Raw genomic sequence first — 22,998 nt, forward strand, 5'->3', positions numbered from 1 at the left:
GGAGGTAAATAAGGTATAAAAGTGTACTGGCACACTGACATGAGCCAGATCGCTGCTGATGTCATGACATCCTGGTGAAGGGACTCTCAGTCTGGGTCACTGAGCGCTTCTGTGATGAGTTTCAATGAATTTACAATGAAATCAAACGCAATGGAGGGCTAAAATGTACTTATTAAAGCATAATTTCCCAGTATTCTCCCTGAAATTTTTAAACATAGATGCTTCATGTTAAAATATTTAGAATTGGCAGTGCTTGGTTCATTTTAAGCATAATAAGATAATATAGTTGTGAAAAATGACACGGTGTTGCTGCTCTGATCATTTTAGGAAGTTTCATGTAAATACGCAGATTTTTTTTGCTGAGATATTGCCTCCGTTTTCTGAAGACAGGTCTCCTTTTTTCTTTTAGTTCTCTCTCTCTCTAGCTTTTATTTTTATTATTGAAGCTTTCGTTCTATAGTTTGTAATTTTATCATGCTTTTGTCTTTTTGTTTTTATTTCAGTTTTAGTCATTTTAGTTCTTAAACTTTATTTTAGTTCAAACGTCCTCATTTTCGCCCTAAGCTTTCAGTTTTTCAGCTATTGTATTTAACGTTTTTTTTTGTAAATAAAAGTGATTTGTAATCATTTTAGCTTTAGATTTAGTTTACTATACCAACATTGATCACAGTGTTTTTGTGATTCGAGTGACATCAGTGATTTGTTGGTGAACTTTCCCTTTGATTAAATTATTTGACGAGCCAATTGAACAACTGGAAGAATGACAGTTTTAGGGCCCTAGGAAATTTTTATACATTTTTATTTTTTTCCCAGATTCTGAAAGGTCTTGTTTCTGTAAATAGAGAAACTTTTCTTGTTTTATTTTCCGGCACGGATAAGCTCTCAGCTTACAGGGTTTTTGCCTGCTATGTTAATGCTGTAAAGAAAAATGCTGCTTCTGTCCTACTTTTCATGTCTCCAATCATCAGGATTGACACATGAAAAGACGGGATGTATTTCCAAACTGCAAATCGGCCTGTCTGGAGGCGGGAATTCACCAATCAGCATCTCAGAAAGAGTGTTAAATAAAAGAGACCAACTTTGAAAGTTAAAAAAGAAAGCTGCGGAAGAGAAATCTTCTTTCTGTCTGGTGTCATGTGAAGAAGCGTGGATGGCCTCAGGGTGCTCAGCGAGTGTTTTTAAGCTGCTCTCTTACAGTTGTCTGAAGATGCTGAGATAACAAACCCAGGGAGTGCTGTTAACATCAGTTTTAATCAGTTCTGCTCACTACTTCCTGTTGTCCATGGTGCAGTAGTGATGTACGGTTATTTTTCTGCTGATTTGTCTTAAAGGATCATTTGTGGCTACTCTGCTGTTGAACTATTTTTGTCTTATCGTACAACCAATATAGTTTTGATTGAGTCACAAAAGTGAAAGTGAAGTGACATTCAGCCAAGTATGGTGACCCATACTCAGAATTTGTGCTCTGCATTTAACCCATCCGAAATGCACACACACAGAGCAGTGAACACACACACACTGTGAGCACACACCCGGAGCAGTGGGCAGCCATTTATGCTGCGGCACCCGGGGAGCAGTTGGGGGTTCGATGCCTTGCTCAAGGGCACCTAAGTCGTGGTATTGAAGGTGGAGAGAGAACTGTACATGCACTACCCCCACCCACAATTCCATCCGGCCCGAGACTAGAACTCACAACCCTTCGATTGGGAGTCCAACCCTCTAAACATTAGGCCCCGTGGTGTTTTTCTCTTTTGTGTTTGCCTGAGCAACTGTTTTTTGTTTGCTTGTGTGTCAAAAATGCAAATGTTTAAATGTAGTGGGCGGAGTCTGCAATTTATGATGAATGCAAGACACGTTTCTATTGGTCTGTTTCCACTGGATTGACAGAATTTTTTTTCAGCTGTGTGTGTGTGTGTGTGTGTGTGTGTGTATATATATATATATATATATATATATATATATATATATATATATATATATATATATATATATATATATATATATATATATATATATATATATATATATATATATATATATATATATATATTTGCCAACACTGTTTTATTATTTTCATAAATTGGTCCATTTTTAGGAGTATGTGGAATTTCACATTAATTTACTTTATTCACACAATGTAACAAAACTTTATATTAGTGCTGTCAAAATTAGTGCGTTAACACGGGCAATTCATTTGTATAAAATATAGATTTTTAAATATTTAACGCAATTAACGCAGGGGCGGGGCTAGGGTTGGACATCCCACTCACAACTGCTGCTTCTGTCACCTTTTCGCTTGACAAGAAGTGCATTTATTCATTCGAAGAACGACTGAGAACGGCAGGAGACATTTCAGACTTGCGCTCCACTTCACTTCAGAGGCAGGTGTGAGTCAAACGAGTTTTTAAATAGACCTAGGAATTTATTTATTTATTTTTTAAAAAAAATATGACTGTGGCAATGCAGCCTTTGCATGTAGTTTTACCGAATGACGCAGCTCTACAGCAGCAATATAATAAATGCACACAAGAAGTAACTGAGCCCTGCACATGACATGACAAAATATACATATTTTATTGTGGCCATGAATTAAGAATTCGTCCCCCTCGGAGGCCCCCAATCAGCCCAGGTCCATATGCACATGCATACCCAGACGCTACAATACTGCCATAAGGGTAATAATATTTTTAATTCATCATACTGTTAAACAAAAACGCATTTGTTTTTGGTGTCTGTGTGACCTTTTATTGATTGAGATCAGGGTGTTCACACATATTTGACAAAGTTTGTTATTGGCATTTAAGCTTCAGTGTTTCAGCTTGGATCCGACTGATAGTTTTCTGCATTTAAATTGTGTTGTTATGAGTTTAGTGAACGTCTCAGGCATTCAGATCAGTCTGCATCCTCAACCCATCAGACAGCAGACCTTATCAGGGGCGTGGGATTATTTGTTGAACTCTGGGATATAAAAGGTGGAGAAAACATTTTACGTTTTACATTTTTATGAATCTAACATAATTGGTGCATCATGCCTGTGGAAAAGTCATCGCCTTATTAGTGTGTTACTGTACTGTTGTTTCACAACTTATTCAGGCACAAAGTTCAGCTATGAATTTATGATGAAATCTTTGAATCACTAATATATTTCCAATCTCACAAACGAATATTGAGTTTCAAAAAGTGCCCAGCAGTTTCCTGTCTGAAAGTGATCCTCCATTTAGCAGATGTGCTGCTGCTGATGTACAGTAACTGTATGGAGAAACTGGTTTTCTGGCAGAAATGCTTTTTCTGTTCAGCAAAGCCGCTGGCATCCTCTCTGGCTTTGAACGCTTCTAGGAGCAGCAGTTAGCAAGCATACAAATTTAAAGCTTTCCTAGTGCCAGAATCTCTAATGCGGCATAAAACTCCTGCAGAGGGGAGCCAGAATCCTCTAATTGCTCACGTTTCACTACAAATGTGACAAGAGTAAAGCAATTAGCCTGTGATTTCTGAAAAGCTCAGAGTCTGGTTAGTGAAGGAGGTTCTGTGAGATGAGAGAGGAAGGACCGAACAGCTGCGAGAATCCATGGTGTGCATGAATGCTATTAATATTTATATTCTCTATAATTATATAATCATTCATGTGTAATGTGTATGGAATATTTTAAATAATTCACAGTATTTTTACTTGATCATTTTAATTAGATTTTATTTGTCCATTTGTTTTCTACTGATTCAAGGGAGATCAGGCTAAGACTATGGAATAGGATCCCTGAATTGAACTTTACTGTGAATTAAAATGTTTGACCCTGAGTTTGATTCATTCATGAGAATCATTTCAAAATAGCAATTTTAAAGCAAATTGCATTGAAGCCATGCATGTAAAAATAAAGGTGACTTGACTTGCAATTAATGCATTTGTTCGGAACATCATTCAAAAATATATAGTTTTTTATACTGTATATTAAAATTAGTGCTGCAGCTATTTTGTAAAGTAACTGTCAGATTATGGTTTTGAAAGAAATTTATACTTTTATCCTTCAAGGACGCGTCAAATGCTACAAAAGCATGCTATTTCAAATAAATGCAGTTTTTTTTTTTTTTTTACTTTCAATCAGCAAAGATTCCTGAAAAAAATCTAACATGGTCTAACAAATTTAAAACTTTGTAATCAAGTGTAATGATATTTCAAGATATTACAATATTTACAGTAGTTTTAATCAAATAAATAGAGCCTTGTTGAGCAGAAGACTTCTTTCAAAAACCTTCTTGTGACTATTTCTATATAATAAATCAAACTATAATATAATATAAAAAAAGCAATATGATAGAGACAGACGGACTGATGGAAACACCTGTTTTAGCACTAGTCTAATAAGACCGAGATCTAGTTATGTTTATGATGACACCTGCTGTTTTTTCCCGTTTTTTCCCCCTCATCTCTCTCTGTTAATTTTCTCTGAGAAGCATGTTACGCTAGATGACAGTAATTGTGTTGTGTACACTAACAGTCCTGCAATCAATCCCCTCATTATAATCTACACCGCAAACAGGAGGAGTGGCCTCGCGTGTTGTTTTCCTCGTTTCCATTATTAGATGATGTCGGTCCTGAGAGATTAGGAACGGCTGAGGGAATTATGTTTCGGTTTTCCAGAAGGGTGAGGGAGATATGTTTTTTTATTTTTATTTTTTTTTTATAATTTTGTAAATTTGTGGTTCTGTTCCCAGAATAGCTAATGAGGTATCTGGCCTATTTTAGTGTCTCGGGTCATTTACATTCATATTCACTTTTTTTTTATTTTTCAAAACCAGACTGTGTGAATTAATAAGACCTTTTAAGATGAGAAATCTTTTAAGTACACCGAAAACAAAAGGCTTTTCTTGTCAAATATGTCTGTGCCCCCCCCCCACCAACCCCTAAATGTTATATTTCTGTGCGCTCAGCCATCTTTTATATCAGCTGTCAAAACTGTAGAAATATCATATTGTATTGTTTACAAGACATAAATGGAGCAGTTGAAATTTTAATTTTATGGTTAACCAAAATATTTTTTAAATATGCTGAAAAATTACTCACCCTCAGCCCATGCAAGAAGTAGATGAGTGTGTTTCCTCATAGGAATGGATTTGGAGAATCCTCTGCAGTGAATGGGTGCCGTCAGAATGAGAGTCCAAACAGCTGATAAAAACATCACAATAATCCACAAGTAATCCACACTACTCCAGTCCATCAATTAGCAACGTTTAAAGCGAGATATGTGTTTGTAAGAAACAAATCCATCATCACAACTTTTTTTTTTTCTACTTCTGGCCAAAAAACCAGTCCATTGTCCATAATAGCATTGCTTCCTCCAGTGAACAATTCCATCTCCTGCTGTCCTCTCACATCATAATCCACCAGCACATTTGTTTAGGATTGTTTTGGACTAGTAACACTCATGAACGGTTCTTGATCTGTGCATATTTCTCTCCCCGTTCAGATGACAGACTTATATTTTTTGGGTGAACTTTTCTTTTAAGGCCTCTTTGGACAGGTAAGATATTTTATGGTTTCTTAAACAGCAATATTTGTGTTCTTTGATCTGTCCGTCATCAGGCTCTGACCACCGGCAGCATCCCGGGCTTCATAGACGTGGTGATGAACCTGAACTCTCCTGCTCTGCTGGAGGACAATCTCATCTGGCAGGCCAAGAGCGCTGGCAAACGGATCATCTTCTACGGCGACGACACCTGGGTTCGACTCTTCCCCAAACACTTCTTGGAGCATGATGGCACTACCTCATTTTTTGTGTCCGACTACACAGAGGTGAGAAGTTCTAAACTCATTCAAAAAGTTGTTTGTTCTGTAAATCTTCCAGGGTCGAAATGAGGGCTGTGCAATTTATTGCATTCGATTGTCATGCGCATCTGGTGGTGGTGTTGGCGCAGTGGATAAGACACATGCCTTTGGTGTGAGAGACCCGGGTTCGAATCCACTGTGAGACACCAATGTGTCCCTGAGCAAGACACTTAACCCCTAGTTGCTTCAGAGGTGTGCAACTTCTGACATATATAGCAATTGTAAGTCGCTTTGGATAAAAGTGAATAAATGTAAATGTAATCTAAATGTAATCTTGTCATTAAAGCCGGTTCTGTGATTAGTAGTAAATCTCCATTACCTGCTTTCAGATTGAGCGGCTTTCACTACACAGAGCCGTAGTTCACTGACATTTTTTTTTTTTTAAGTATCATGGTCGAGGCTTCAGCTCATGTTGTATGATATATGAGAAAATGGAGCTCATATGAGTAAAACAAAATGTTTGTTTGTACATCAATGAGATAATGAGAAAATGTACATAAAATGCATATCAGTTGTCACTCTATTTCTAGTAAGATGGTATTTAAATGCTTAGTTTTATGATCCAAAGCTCTAAAGTTATTAAACATATAATGCAATGCAGTGCATGACTGAGCGATGAACAATTAATCGTTCCACAAAAACTTGACGATCATATTTGATACTCACATTTGAACATATTTAAAAAAAAAAAAAAAAAATTGATGGATTGTCTGGATAATCAAGTAAATCGAAGTTGCTTCAGTCCAGCAATTAAGTGTTCATCTTGAAATATTACTAACAATATAAAATGTATTCTTACTTTTCCTTTATAAAAAATCTGAAAAGATTTCACAGCAAGGAAGGAGGACGTTTTTACAGTTACATTTAACAGGCCTAGCTCTTTTACTTGCTAAAAAGTATAAACTATCAGACAACAGAAGACGTAGTAGATTGTGTGCAACAGGTTTTGATCATCTTGATCGTTTAGACGCTTTAGGAATTTGCTTATCAAATATGAGACAGGATTAAAGTTACATTGGCTACTTCAGGCACAGTTTGATTCCTCGTGATCCATTTAACCTTATTTTATGTTTTAATGAAGTCTTAGAGGCTTTTCCTCTCACTCTCTCTCAGATTTTAATATTTCCTTCTCGTTCCATCAGGTGGACAATAATGTGACCCGTCATCTGGACGGCACTCTGAAGCGAGATGACTGGGATATTCTGATTCTGCATTATCTGGGTCTAGACCACATCGGGCATATCAGCGGACCCCACAGCTCTCTGATAGGACCCAAACTCATGGAGATGGACGACATCATCAAGAAGATACATGCCTCGCTCATATCAAAGGTGTGCTTTGCTTCTCTTTAACTCCTCTTCTAGCAGATCTTTGTTCTTGACCTCTTCGAAATCTCTGACCTGTCCTAAAGAACCGTTGAACAAACCCAAAAGCATTTTTGCTCCACACATGAATGTTTCCTTAAATCGTGTGGTTATATTTTACTTTGTGATCAGACGCACAATTTTAACTTGCTGCATGTTTAATCAGGTAAAACAATATCCCACAGACATGCACTGAATATCATAGGAGACCAAAATATCATGGACTCTTTTTACTTGAGCCTAGCAACCGCACAAAATAACCCTGGATTTAAGACGCCTTCTGCAGGAGGAGCATCACTGTTTTTTTCAGCCTGTCAGAGTGAGGCTCATTATTCTTTCTCGTTTTCTTCTTGAAAATACTGTATTTTGAAGGACTAAGCAGTTCTGCTACATCCTGACCCAAATACAGATCCATTCCCCAGTGGACCATTTGCCTGGTTTCAAGCAGGGTTGTTATAGTTATCAAAAACTACAGCTGAAACTATTTTTTTGTTAATTGGCAAAAATCTGAACTAAAATATAAATATTAGACAAATTGAAAGACATGAAAGACAAATTAATAAAAATTTAGAAAGGGAGCCCTGGCAACTAACTGAAAAAACTAATCCCTGGGAATAAATAAAAACTGTAATAAAAATTCGTTAAACAGTAAAAAAATAAAAAATAAATAAAAAATAATAATAATAATAATAAAAATGGCAAAAGCATATAAAGCACATAAAATTACTAAAAAATAAAGTTTTAACCTAACATGAAATTTAAAACTGAAAAAAAGCTAATTCAGAATATTAATATAAACTATAATAGTATTTGAAGTAATATTAAAATGACACCGTAAACATCTAGGAAAGTCTTTCTATTGCTCTTTTTTTCATGCAGATTAACATAATTAACATGACGCTGGATTGTACTTTAGGAATGTGGCAAACAGTGAGGCGTTCACATTATAAATCTTATAGTTGCCATGGAAACATTAATACGAGCACTTAACGACTTTCCAGACACATCAGTTACTCTCATTTCCGTCATTATAGCTCAATAATTAGGTTTGAAACATCCGTGTGACAATGGTGAATATAAAAATGCATAATTTTGTCGAAGACGACTTTCCTGTCTCTCTTGAGGAAGTTTACTCTCTGTCAGCGACTCCGCTCTGGGTAATTACGTAATTATGTAATTATGCACATTGCGCTATTTCGCTAAGTGACTTTGGCCCTGACTGATTTTGGGTCTGATTTGCAGAATTAGCTGTTCATGCAGCCCACGGCATCTGTTAGGCAGATCATTCTGTTGCTCTTAAAGTCGTTTTTTGACTTTGCACTGCGTTCAAACTCATTACGCTTGTTTTAAATGTAATTACGACGCTTTTTGTCATATCTACTGAATGAAATCCAATGCTTGTTTCTTACTAATTTTGTGTTGCTGATTCAAAAAAATAATGCTCGTTTGAGCAAAATATCATGCATTTCATACAGCATTTTTGCCTTGAACAACCATTTGTAAGTTGAGGTCCTTTTCACATTTTATAAGTTCAATAGTAAGTTTCCCTGCATTTTCCCACCAAAATAAATGAATGAATTTCAGTGAAATCGAGGAACGCTACACCTTCAGTAATGTCTCAAACAGAAAAGTCACAGTGCCTAAAACCACTTCTTGATTGGTGACACGTGTATAACCAGCTGCGTCCTACTTTAGCACCCTGCATGCCTGCTGCCCATTATAATATCTGCATGTGAAATCCGTTTAACTCCCTGCAGGACCAGAGGAGCACCGGAGCTCCCTGCAATGTGACACATTCAACACTCATTAATCATCAAAGCCCTTTATCAGAGATCACATAGGAGCCATTAATGTAGGATATTCAGAGTGTTGCCTTAAGTAACAGTGAATTTTGGGGCATGATAAAATGGTGCGTCAGTTAACATCTACAAATAAGAACAACTTGAGTTATTTCAATGGGGTCATATCATGAAAAATCACGTTACTCATGATAAAATAGCTCCGTGTACTATGATAACAGGTAAATAAAAACATACTCACAAAAACGAGAATTTATACAAACTTATGGTGGGTACACACCACAAGATAATTGGGCTTATCTCCCCTTCCAACAATCCTAGAAAATGTCTCGATTATCTTGGTGGTTCTAAAGATTATTCAATCAGATTTTCCTGTGGTGTGAGGTGCACAAAGTTATGCTGGGTGCACACCACAAGATAATCGCGCTGATTTTTTTTCCATGAATTTTCTGTCAAAATCATTTCAAACTCTATCATCGCAGAGTGTCTTTAAACCTCTCTTTTGTGCAAACTACTTCCTTGTGCCACAGATTTAAATCTCAGTTTGACAGTTTAACAGCAAACTTCACTTTAGAACTAGTAACGTGATTCTGATGACACGCAAAATTCAGATGGAGGGCAGGAAGTGAAGAGCAGAATGGATTAGATGGAGGAAAGTCTGTAATGAACTGGTTTAGACACTATTAAAAGGGAAAGGTATGAACAGAAAATCACGACATATGTTGGACATAAATTGAAGTACTTACCTGTCATTGAGGCAGTGTGGATACAGGCTAAGCAACTAACCCTGACTGCAAACAAGCTATTTTGAACGTGAATCCTACATTTATATGAGGGATGTGTGATATATGTCACTCCTGAATCTTTGCTGCATGTACAGGGTATGTGGCCAGTGTTCCTGTTAGCAGTGCGTAAAACAAAACTTTTATTCAAAGTACAGTATGAATTGATTATAGCCTAGAAAGCGAGCTAATAGCACCGTATAATCAATAAAAAGTCACTCACTTCAATTTATCACAGTCTCACAATTATAAAGTTCTGTTATAATCAGTGAAGCTCTCTAAACTGCACATATTATATCTTATTTACATCGTGACTACGTGTATCGTTTGGCATTGAGTGAATTCTTACTGTGTCATGCTGAATGCGTGAGAGTTGGCAGCCCTGTTTTTATGTATACATTTCTTTATTAATGTATTTTTTAGGTATCATATTATTTGCACACAGGAGCATTATCTGACCCGGCTCCTCCTGACTGCAGAAACAGGTTTACAAGCCACAACATTTACAATGTTTTTCAGGCAATTTCTTGCCTTTTCCCCCTTATGAACAATAACATTTCCATACACAATAAAAGTTCCTCGCGGTTTCTTGGTTTGACTGATGTGAGCATCCATAAACAACATAAAACATAGGCATTTATAGCGAATCCTATATAGAAAAGTCACTTCCTTCCCTCCAGCTGCATTTCACGCCACAGCAGTAAAATCATGTGCAAACAACCTGGTAAAAGCTCACTGTATTTTGTAAAGTATTATGAGAGAGAGGGTGTGAAGGAGTGTGATTACCTGCATCTGATACAGCACAGATTCTTCAGCTCAATCTCATATTCAGAATAAAACATTAGTTTGAATGTCCTCAGAGGAAAGCGATATCTTTATTGTACTGTCCTTTCATCTGTTAAGGGGGATTTCTGATGACAGCTGTTCAGTGCATCTTAAAGCTCTTATTAAAGTCTGCATGATATACAAATTGACTAAATTTATTTTGTTAGCGCCCGTTGCTAGACCTGAAGTGATCAATATATCCGTGTGAATTAATCCATGGAAAAAGAAAAAAAACCTCTTAATAATCTTTAATCATAATCTTAACATTTGCTTCAGTTCTGGAATGACATTCCTTCTCTGATGATGTCAGTTTGAAGGTTTGGGCCATGGCTTTGCTAGTGAGAGATGAGAGGCGGAGCACCAACATAAAACCCCGCCCTCTTTTCAATATTACGTTTCAGTTGGAAATATGTCACTATACTGATGTCCCGTTCACATAGACTTTAAAAGTAAAAATAACTTCTGTTTCAGTCTCTTTCGGTATAAAAGTTTTTACTGCTGACTCGTAAAACACACACACACACACACACAGTTTCCCAATACTAAATACTTTATATATATATATATATATATATATATATATATATATATATATATATATATATATATATATATATATATATATATATATATACAAATATTATTTATTGAATGATAAAAAACAACAACAGCCATCATAATAGTTTCTAGACAATTCAGTAAAAGTACAAAGGCAGTTCTCTGATGTAGGGTATTAAAGTTACATAAAATAAAACATGATGAGATTTTGCCCTCAGCCAAAACTATTTGCTCTGGAACATATAATAGATTAATGAGACCAAAGACTGCCCATTAGCATTACCCAAATGAATCATAAATCATGTTTAACCACTAGAACGACTGAGAAATTCCAGAAGATTTGGCCGATGTGAGGCTACTCTCGGTGGGTTCATGAGCTCACGTCTCTGAAAATGTCCAAGCTAATTTTGAAACCGACGTGGATTGAAATACATGAGAAATACAGGAAGTGGAGTGATACAAATGGTGAAAGGGCATTCATGTAGTACTAGTACAATATCTCACGTGTGTGTGTGTGTGTGTGTGTGTGTGTATGCGCATATATATATATATATATATATATATATATATATATATATATATATATATATATATATATATATATATATATATGTATATGTATATATATATATATATATATATATATATATATATATATATATGTATATATATATATATGTATATATATATATGTATATATGTATATATATATATATATATATATATATATATATATATATATGTATATATATATATATATATGTATATATATATATATATATATATATATATGTATATATATATATATATATATATATATATATATATGTATATATATATACACACACACACACGCACACAATATTTTGTTTCTGTTAATGTTTATTTTTATTTCAGGCAATAATGTTTTTATGGATTTAAGTTTAATTAACAATAGTAACCCTGGTTTCATGACCACTTCTCTCAGTGTTTTTTATAAGTGAAAAAATCCTATGACTAACATTAAGTGGACCACAAAGTAACAAATAAGAAACAAAGAAACAAATAAACTCATAAAAAATGTATGACATGATCACACGTTAGTGCTGTTGACTTCAATTCCAGTGTCCATTTCTCTCAGTAACTTTAAAATAAGTACTTTTTAAGCCTCAACTATTTATTCTTGTTATCTAGGTTATCTGACAGTAATCTGTGCCTTGGCTTTACAGCTGAGGATGACTAAAAGTCTGTTTTAATTCGAAATGCACTTCCTATTTGCCACCACACCAACAATGGCCAAAATTGGGTGTTTTGGGATGGCATGTACATTTTCAGAGCTTTTCTGCGGCACTGAGGATAGCAACTTGTATCGCTGTCCTCAGCTCAGTGTCTAAGTGGACAATTTGCTGAATTTAACATGAAATAAGCTGCTTTGTTTTGTTTTACGTTTCATATTAGCAAAACTGTCTGTGTCTGTCTTGAATGAATAATGTCATTAATTTCATTGGATCACTTGCTGGTGACGATGCAGAGTCCACACGTGGGGTAGAAGCCGCTGATTGGCTGAGACGCTTTCACTCAAAGCTTTCCTCTGGCTGCTTATTGGATGGACCGCTAGAATGAAAATCACTCACTACTCATTGGCCTGGGCCAAAATGGGTGAGCCTTGGGCCCAGTGGTATCGCCACGGCTGTCTTGAATAATGTTTTCTTGTTCATTTCAGACTACAGCATGAAATGATGTCTGGGATTACCGTTTCCTGTTATTGCTATCAGATTTTCTTGCCTTAAAACAGAGTTTCTGTATTGTAGTTCAATAGGAAATTGATTCCTATCTGATATCTGTTTGAATTCTGCTGTTTGTGGGATTGTTTGAATTTAACAGAGGGAAGAGAAGGAAATCAACTTGTGAGATTCCTTGGAGGGCTGTATCGAGTCAGATGTGTTGTACCGCTGACGGATGCCATTATATTAAAAATGATTTATATGATGGAGCACAAGTCACTTGCAATGTACATTGTTGTTCACCATGTTTCACCAGGAGAAGTCATTTACTATTGCTGAGGTTTCTTTGAATTTCCAAGAATAATTTTTGGTAGCTATGTTTATATTGTAATGTTCAAGAGGATCACTTACTGGACTAATGCTATTAAGGTTTATGTGATTATCCACACATTATTTATTTTTTTGCTTAAATATGAGTATCAAATATAATCATCAGGCTTTTGAGGAATGTCTGTTGGTTCTTTTCTATTGCATTGCAGTAAATGTTTTGAAACTGCATAGCGTTGATCATCAAAATGTAAGCATTTAAATCTGAAATCTCATCTTACTAAATATTATTGACAGAGGTAGAGTGAAAACTGATATTTATATAATTGTCTTTTGTGTAAACAGTCTGCTATACTATTACAAGCTGTCAGAAGCTTTATAAATATCAGCATCTGAATGAAATTGAATATTTTTGCTCAGTCTGTCTGAATAAAACGCAGGTGTTTTCAGCTCTGTTTTCTCACTATATCATGCTTCTGTATATGAGCCATAGAAAACATACAAGCAAACAAAAAGCACTTATGCATATCTCATCTAAAGTTTATATTATTTTATTTATTTACTTACTCTTTATGGTCAGTAGTAATGCTTACAAGATTTAAGATTTTAAACTGTTCTTGTTTCGTTTCTGGACATCCCTTTATCTCTCATTACCAGTGAAACACACAGTGCAGGTCTCCCTCCCCTGAGATCAGTGGGTCAGTTCTTCTCCTCTGTCTTCTTTTAACCAGCATGTTTTCTTTTGATCTGCTCCACATACGTGGCGTGGGTGGTCATTTTTCATCCATGTACAAGCAGAAGAAAGAGGCCATGAGAAATGTTCATCCTCCAAGGGCCTCGGAGGTGCTTTCTGTCCTGTCAGGAGTCACACTCACTGATTGTGTGTTGTATAGAGTGTATACTTCAGTTCTTATTGCATAAAATGTGGCTATGGTACATGCAAACACAGATTCTGTTAACTGTAGTCATATTAGCTCTACTGCTGCCTCCATGACCACTTAGATAGTGTCATGTTTAATATCAGAATGGCAAAAGATCATGATAAAATCAGCATGTGTGGCCTTTAGATCCACCACCAATAGTTACAGCAGTGATTTGACAACTCCATTTTTGTCTTTAGATGAACTTCTAGGCTTCCAGGAAGAGCAGACGGTGTTGAATGATGTCATATCTGCATCTTTGACCTGTCCTCATGCCTTAAAAGCCCCACACACTCAGAAAAGGTTCAGTAATGTACCGGTGAAAACTGCTTTTCATGCAGTTACTGTACAGTAAATATGGATTGAAGCTTACAAGATTCACTCCTACTTGGTAGGAATGTTTTTAAGGGAAGTCTTTCCACACCAAGGCTGCATTCATTTGATCAAAAATACGGTAAATAGTAATATTGTGAATTATTATTACAATTGAAAATAATGTTTCAATTTTAATTCAATTCAATTCAAGTTTATTTGTATAGCGCTTTTTACAAAACAAATCGTTACAAAGCAACTTTACAGAAAATTATGTTTCTACAATATTTAGTAGTAGCTAGTAGTTTGTGCACATTTGACAGGATTTTAGAAAAAATAATAATAATACAAGACGTAGTCAGCTAGACGATGAACTATCAATATTATTAAGTTATTATATGATGCAGTCACACATTTAGCAATAATTGTTAGTTCTGTTTGTTGATTCAGGGTTAGCATCATCTGAGGTCCTCTGAGGGTCAGCATCATCTCTTCTGGATCCAGACTGTGTTCTAGATCCAGACTGGAGCTTGTGTAAATCCTACCGTGGCGAAACATAGAAACAAAATAGAGACATCATTAGCATAGCTGCTGATCCAACAAAGTAAAATTAGTTTAACCCAAGCTAATGAATAAAAATGCACCTTTGATCAAATGCAACTACACTCACAATTTAAAAGATACATTAATCGAATGCTTGGCGAAAGAGATGTGTTTTTAATCTAGATTTAAACAGAGAGAGTGTGTCTGAACCCCGAACATTATCAGGAAGGCTATTCCAGAGTTTGGGAGCCAAATGTGAGAAAGCTCTACCTCCTTTAGTGGACTTTGCTATCCTAGGAACGACCAAAAGTCCAGCGTTTTGTGACCTTAGGCAGCGTGATGGATTGTAACCTGGTAGAAGACTAGTTAGGTACGCAGGAGCTAAACTATTTAGGGCCTTATAGGTAAGTAATGATAATTTGTAACTGATACGGAACTTAATAGGTAGCCAGTGCAGAGACTGTAAAATTGGGGTAATATGATCATATTTTCTTGACCTCGTAAGGACTCTAGCTGTTGCATTTTGGACTACCTGTAGCTTGTTTATTGACGAAGCAGGACAACCACCTAGAAGTGCATTACAATAGTCCAGTCTAGAGGTCATAAATGCATGAACTAGCTTTTCTGCATCAGAAACAGATAACATGTTTCGTAGCTTGGCAATGTTTCTAAGATGGAAGAATGCAGTTTTTGTAACATTGGAAATATGATTTTCAAAAGACAAATTGCTGTCTAATATAACACCCAGATTTCTGACTGTAGAGGAAGTAACAGTACATCCGTCTAGTTGCAGATTGTAATCTACAAGATTCTGTGTAGTGTTTTTTGGTCCAATAATTAGTATCTCTGTCTTATCCGAATTTAATTGGAGACAATTATTTGTCATCCAATCTTTTACATTTTTAACACATTCTGTTAGCTTAGATAATTGAGAAGTTCCATCTGGTCTCGTTGAGATATATAGCTGAGTATCATCCGCATAACACAGTGGAAGCTAATTCCGTATTTTCTAATAATATTACCAAGGGGCAACATGTATATTGAAAATAGAAGGGGACCTAGGACGGATCCTTGTGGCACTCCATATTTTACTGATGATAAATGAGATGACTCCCCATTTAAATAAACAAAATGGTAGCGATCGGACAGGTAGGATCTAAACCATCTTAGAGCCTGCCCTTGAATACCTGTATAGTTTTGTAATCGATCTATGAGTATGTCATGATCTATGGTGTCGAACGCAGCACAAGTAAGACTAGAAATGAGATGCATCCTTGATCTGACGCAAGGAGCAGGTCATTTGTAATTTTAACAAGAGCAGTTTCTGTGCTATGGTGGGGCTTAAAACCTGACTGAAATTCTTCATCCAGATCATTTTTATGCAGGAAGGTGCTCAATTGAGCAGACACAGCTTTTTCTAAAATTTTAGACATGAATGGAAGATTTGAAATAGGCCTATAATTTGCCAGTACACTAGGATCTAGTTTAGGTTTCTTAATAAGAGGCTTGATAACCGCCAGCTTGAATGGTTTTGGGACGTGACCTAAAGATAACAACGAGTTAATGATATTGAGAAGCGGTTCTTCGGCCACAGGTAACAGCTCTTTCAGTAATTTAGTGGGTACAGGATCTAATAAACATGTTGTTGGTTTAGATACAGTGATAAGTTTATTTAGCTCTTCCTGTCCTATGGTTGTAAAGCACTGCAGTTTATCTTTGGGTGAGATGGATGAAACTGAAGTGTTAGATGTTGTAGAATCTACATTCGCTATTGTATTTCTAATGTTATCTATTTTATCAGTGAAAAAATTCATAAAGTCATTACTGTTTAACGTTGGTGGAATATTTGAATCAGGTGGCGTCTGGTAATTTGTTAACTTAGCCACTGTGCTAAATAAAAACCTTGGATTGTTTTGGTTATTTTCAATGAGTTTGTGTATATGCTCTGCCCTAGCAGTTTTTAGAGCCTGTCTATAGCTGGACATACTGTTTTTCCATGCAATTCTAAAAACTTCTAAGTTAGTTTTTCTCCATTTGCGTTCAAGACTACAGTTGAATTTGAATTTGAAGACTGCTCCAGTCTTCAGTGTCACATGATCCTTCAGAAATCATTCTAATATGCTGATTTGCTGCTCAAGAAACATTATTATTATAATCAATGTTGAAAACAGTTCATATGTTTGTAGAAGCTAAAGTCCCTTTCACACTGCACATTGTTCCCATAAACGCTTTTCCTGGGTGTTCTGAAGGCAGATCAATGTTTGCTACAAAAAATGTGCAAACTGTAATGAAGCAGAGATCACTTAGCTCCTCACTATCTGCGCTGAAGCTGAGATCGTTCGCCAGCTTAAGTGAAAGTTAACGTTTAAGGGACCTTTTAAGGCTTTTGTGTGAACACACGCACATATTCCGGGAAATCACTGGCAGTGTGAAACGGGCAAAATCTAGTGACCCGGGAACAATTGCCAGGACACATTACCTGTGTATTTTCTGGAATCGCAGTGTGAAAGGGGCTTATGATTTTTTTGATGAATAGAAAGTTTAACAGCAATGTTTTGCAACAATATAAATGTCTTTACTTTTGATCCATTTAATGCATCCGTTATGATTTTTTTATTTTTTATTATTGACCCCAGACTAATGAGCTGTAGAGTACAAATGGCAGAAGAAAATCCTTTTTTTAAATGCAAATTCAGTCAAACTAGACATTGTGTTTCTCCTCTTTGAAGGCCAGTAGAGAAAGGGTTTTAGATGTTTTTGTGTTCCTGCTCAAAGCCCAATCACATGGACACCCAACAGGCGTTTTAAACTAAAAGAACAGAAAACATGACTCAGTTGTGCGTCATTTGTTGCTGAGGTAAATGTCTTGTTAGTTTCACTTTCATATGTTCCTGTTGTCATGGCATAGAGGCTCTGAGGGTCTCTAAAAGCCCCTCTGCTGTCACAAGCGTCATTGATTATTCAGACATTACTCATTAGACGCACTGAGGTGTTTCAAAGCTGTTGAATCATACACAATCGTACTATATGACATCTGCGATTACACAGAACTGTGATGCTGTTGGACAGATGTGATTCAATTTAACATGTTCATCCTGTGACTTCCTGTTTGTATCTCTTGTGTTGTGATGATATGTTTGTATTTTTCTTTTGTGGACTGAGCTGACGGCCCTCGCATAGTAACCATGAAAATTAATGAGATTTCTCACATTTCCATCTCTCTCTTGCTTTCTGTTTGTTTTTTTAATGTCTTTTTGTATCATTCACATTTTTGGTTACAGCATGCCAGTGGTTTGCTACAGGATTCAGTTTTTCCCAAAAACTTATATTATTAACAGCCTTTCTTTAACAAACTGCATAGTAATTGTAATTTTAACTGTATTATAATAAACTTAGATAACATAAGTTAATGCATTAGGTATCATGACCTAATAATTAGCAATAATTTATTACATTTGTTAATTGTAGTTATTTTTATTTTGATATACAACTGTAGCATTTCAAGATTTACATTTATTATGTAATCGTTTTTATGAAATAATTTAAAGTGTAAAATAAATAAAAATTTGGATAAAAAAATTTCTAATAACATATAATGAAAAACATTTTATTATACATTTTACTTTTTCTATTTAAAATTATGGTATTATATTTTTAAAATTTTTTATATTTGAATGCAATTACAACTAATATAATACATCATTTAACAACAACAGCATGATGCAAATTATATGAATAATAATTATTACTAGAGGTATTAAATGCTTTATTATTACAGTAAATATAATAGTACAAAAATTATATTTTATTATAATGCAATAACAACAACAATATGATGAAGGAAGCTGTCGATTTCAGCCTCGTCACAGTAGAAGATCTTGTCTTCAGTCGCTGGCGTGTGCTCTTCGGGACCCATCGCTGTATTCGGCATCTTTGTACTGAGGTGGTTCACTGAAGTGGGAGTTTAGATTATATCCTGTTATTCCCACTCAAACCGATGCATGTTGTATAAATTACAACTCTTTGGAGAATTTGAGTATAATGTTATGCTTTAATTTCCTGTCGTCCTTTTCCAAGTCCATATCCCTCCTGTGAAGACGAGATTTGAGACTGTAAATTATGCCACACTTTTATACATTCACCCACACTGGTTTCTTGTGTCTACTCTGTATAATTACATGCAAATCTCTCATTTGCCTCATGTTGGGACTCCGTATCCATAGAGGAAGTGGTCATGTTTGCTGTTAGATGATTTTACAATACATATCCTGAGCGAGCGCGTTTTCCTGCAATGAATACTGCTGCATTGCAGAGACCTTGGACCTGTATGTTAACTGAATGCCATTGGAAGTCAGTTATTCAAATGATTGAGTACTTGCCGTGACCCTTGCTGCCTCATCTGGCTACTTGTTCTTTCTCAGATCCTTTTAGTCCAGAATGGCTTAAAATACTCTCTTTACAATCTCTTTCAAGTGCAGTTCGGTCTGTACATGATAACTGTGCCCCAGAGCATCATGGGCAAAGTTCCTAGCTCAAGGACAGACTTCTGCACGTCACTAATATTGATGCCTACAACACGAGTACACCTAAGTAGTTAATATTAGTAGTTCATATCAATACTAAAAGCTAATATTCATATTATTTGTTTGATTTTCTACATATACATTTCGAGTTCTTAAGTTATTACCTATACTCTTTTGGACAATGTGAGTAAATGATGAAAGAATTGTCATATTTCGGTTGGTAAAATTGAGCAAAACAGATAATATTTAAAATAACACAATGTTAACTTATTAATGAACTGTTGTATGAAGATGAGTATCACATTTGCACTGGTGTGTTATTTCTTAACTCTGTGATGTAAATATGAGACAGAATTTCAAACAGGGGCATTTTGCCCCATATCTTAATTTTTAGGGACATTTTCTAGGCTCCATCATGCAGTAAGTTGTTGCTCTGCCTCATATTAGTCATCAGACTGTATGAAATGGCAGATGATCCACATAGGTCTGGGGCGGGGCATGTGTGTCAAATGCATTAATAATTTGAACACATTTTTTTCCCCCATAAATAATTAATCTAATTAACGCGTTAAATTACCAGCCCTAATTGTTATTATTGTTATTATTGCATAAATCAGCATTCATTTACATTATTACATTATTATTAAATAATATTTTGTTTTTATTCTATTGAGATGAGCAGCATGAACTTTCTTCTAAATCTCTCCTTTTGTGTTTCATGGATGAAGGAAAGTGTGGGTGATTTTTAAAAAAAATGTATTTATTTATTTATTTTCAAAATAAAAACTTCAATTCAACAAGGGCCAGTTTTAAAGAATTTCCTGAGTGACTTCCTGAATATTAAAACCATGGTTCTGGAAGGTTTCTCAGTGGTGCAGCTCAGGGAATCGCCGTAAGTGGCAAAAGAAACGTCAAACCTTGACTGAAGCGCTTTTGGGTTCGTTTCTGTGCCTGTGAAAACTTTTTTTTTTAACCTATCCCGTGTCCCCTCTCTTTTATTTCTCACTCTCATTGTCTTATTCAGTCTTTTTTACTTGTTCTTTCTTTTGTTTTCCTTTTTATTTTCTTCCTTTCCACTCTCCTTGTCTGAAATTCATTACCTTTGTATGAAAGCATCAGGATTTAAACATCGTTCCACATCCATGTGAGCTTATTTCTTCAAAAGGAGACATTTATGGACATTCATGCGGTTCACAGTAAAGACACACATACCGATGTGAAAGGATGTCTAGAGTTTTTAAATCCTAATGCTTTCATACGAAGCTAACGAGAAGGTAAAACAAAATCACCGTAAACATGGTCCCAACGACTTGTCAGTGTTATTTTAATAACATGCAAATACTTTTATAGTAGGCCTATTTATTAATATTCTAAATAAACTTTAGTTTTTTAAGTTTTCTTTTGCCTTTTAGTTTGTTTTAGTTATTTTACTATGTGCTTTTGACATTTTTATGAGCTAGTTTTTAATATTTCTAAATAGCCTTAATTGATTTTAGTTTAGTTTTTAGTTTTTCAGTTTAAATTTAAAAGTTTTGCACTTAATTTAAATTTATTTGTATTTATTTCAGTAAGCTGTCAAGGCAACGTTACATTTCGAATTTGAGTGTATTTTGAATGAATAGTTTTAGTCAACAATAGTGTCAACATGAGTTGAAGTTGTCATATGACATTTGTCGAAGCTGCTATTTACTGAAAATTTACTGAAAATCGCCTCAAAACAGAAATCAAATCAATTGCTCTTTGACATCAAACCTGTATTATACTGTATTGCATTTTGACGTGCCAAATTTGAATATGCCCATATCATATCCACGTGATATTTAAAGAGGAAAGAATAGAAAAAGATTAGAATTCAGAGTTTCTTTTGCTGTGTTCCACAGAAGTTCAGAACGACACGAGGGTGAGTAAATAATGACTCACTTTAGCTGAACTATTCATTTAAGCCATCTGTAATTCCTCAAGGTTTGTTGGAAAGCCCCCCGCAGCTATTAAAATAGCAGGGGGCATGTTTCATTATTTTTCACTTTTTATTTGTCTCAAAACAAATCACTCTTTTAACACAGTTCACTCTTTCACACTAAATTTTGAGGTGAATTTCGGGTTTGATTTGGCCATCTACTGCAGGAATACTCATGTAGTGCAAAGATTTTTCCTTTTATATTTTAGGCTAGACCATGTTTAATACAAAGAATAAATAAATAAATAAATAAAGGCTTCATTCTAAATTCAAAACAGTTAAGATTTTAATTGAATTTTTAATTTTAATTAAAATTATATACTGTGTGTGTGTATGTATATATATATATATATATATACACACACACACACACACACACACACACTTTTTTGCAGTGTTTTGCCTATTCATATTTATTTTTACATTAAATGTCTTAAAGGGATAGTTAATGTGAATCACCAAACAGTTTCTGGTCCCTGTTGACTTCCATAGTTTTATTTTTTTTTCCATACTGTGGAAGTCAGTGGCTACCAACAACTACTGTTTGATCACCAGCATTCCTCACAATATCTTCTTTAACATTCGACTGAAGAAAGAAATTCATACAAATTTAGAACATGAGGTTGATTTAAATAATGACAGAATTTTCATTTTGGGGTGTATGTCCCTTCAATGTATAATGGATTACACAAGGAATGGTTTAGCTTTTACTTGACAGTGATGGGTTGGTCAATCACAGCATATTAGGAATTTCCTGAGCTAATTTACCATTAGCTTTTTCCCGCTTCCGTGACTTAAATCACACCTGTCAATGCACGCTATTATTTCACCACACCGCTGGCGGATATTAGGCAGCATGTGAGGCGGCGTTTTCAGATGGCTTTATTCACAGTGCTTGTCATTAGCGTGCATTAACTCGGCTGGGAGGAAAGGCTAGTCATTAGCATATGTTTAGTAGGCTCATGAATATTTGAATCACTGCGAGCAGAGGACTCGTTGTTAGCGTAGCATCATTAGCGTGAGAACGTTTGGAGCGATGAGCGGCCAGCTGCGAGCACAGGGCCCAGGAGTGTGTGAAGGACGGCTGTTTAGAGTGTGTGTACAGCTTCAGAGTGCCACTGAAGGACTCTTTGATGAGAAACAGAGCTGATCGTCCTCGTGTCCCTGATGACAGAGAGAGAGAGCGACGTGTTCCCAGCGGCTTAGCGCTAAGAACTCAGTGATTTGCTCCAGTGGAGAGAAGAGCATTCCAGCGTCTCTCCCACGCGCTCACTTTCTCTTTTTGCACATACACACACAGACAAATATAAACAAACCATACAGCGGGATCGGTGAAAAACTTCAATATGGAAGCCCGTTTCCGCCATTAATAAGAAATAAAACAAGGTAATTGCAACTTTTTATCTCACAATTCCAACTTTTCTTCTCCGAATTTTGAGTTATAAAGTCAGAATTATGAGATAAAAAAACCCTACTTATTTTTATTTTTTATTCAGTGGTGGAAATGGGCTTCCATAAATCAATACCCCCCCCCCCCCCTTTTACCATAAAGTTTTGGTAACACTTT

The 22,998-nt window shown here is 35.5% G+C and overlaps 1 protein-coding gene across 2 annotated transcripts in view; it reads left to right on the forward strand.

The window, feature by feature from the left end:
• pigg (phosphatidylinositol glycan anchor biosynthesis class G) overlaps nucleotides 1–22,998 on the forward strand; it is an 88,781-nt gene that overhangs the window by 3,418 nt on the left and 62,365 nt on the right. For both annotated transcript variants that reach the window (XM_052615516.1, XM_052615517.1), the window contains exons 3-4: nucleotides 5,576–5,785; nucleotides 6,961–7,149. In XM_052615516.1, the coding sequence (XP_052471476.1) occupies nucleotides 5,576–5,785; nucleotides 6,961–7,149 (399 nt within the window). The remainder of the gene's footprint in view (nucleotides 1–5,575; nucleotides 5,786–6,960; nucleotides 7,150–22,998) is intronic.

This window comes from Carassius gibelio, chromosome A14 (assembly GCF_023724105.1).
Source record: "Carassius gibelio isolate Cgi1373 ecotype wild population from Czech Republic chromosome A14, carGib1.2-hapl.c, whole genome shotgun sequence".
NCBI classification, from domain to species: domain Eukaryota; kingdom Metazoa; phylum Chordata; class Actinopteri; order Cypriniformes; family Cyprinidae; genus Carassius; species Carassius gibelio.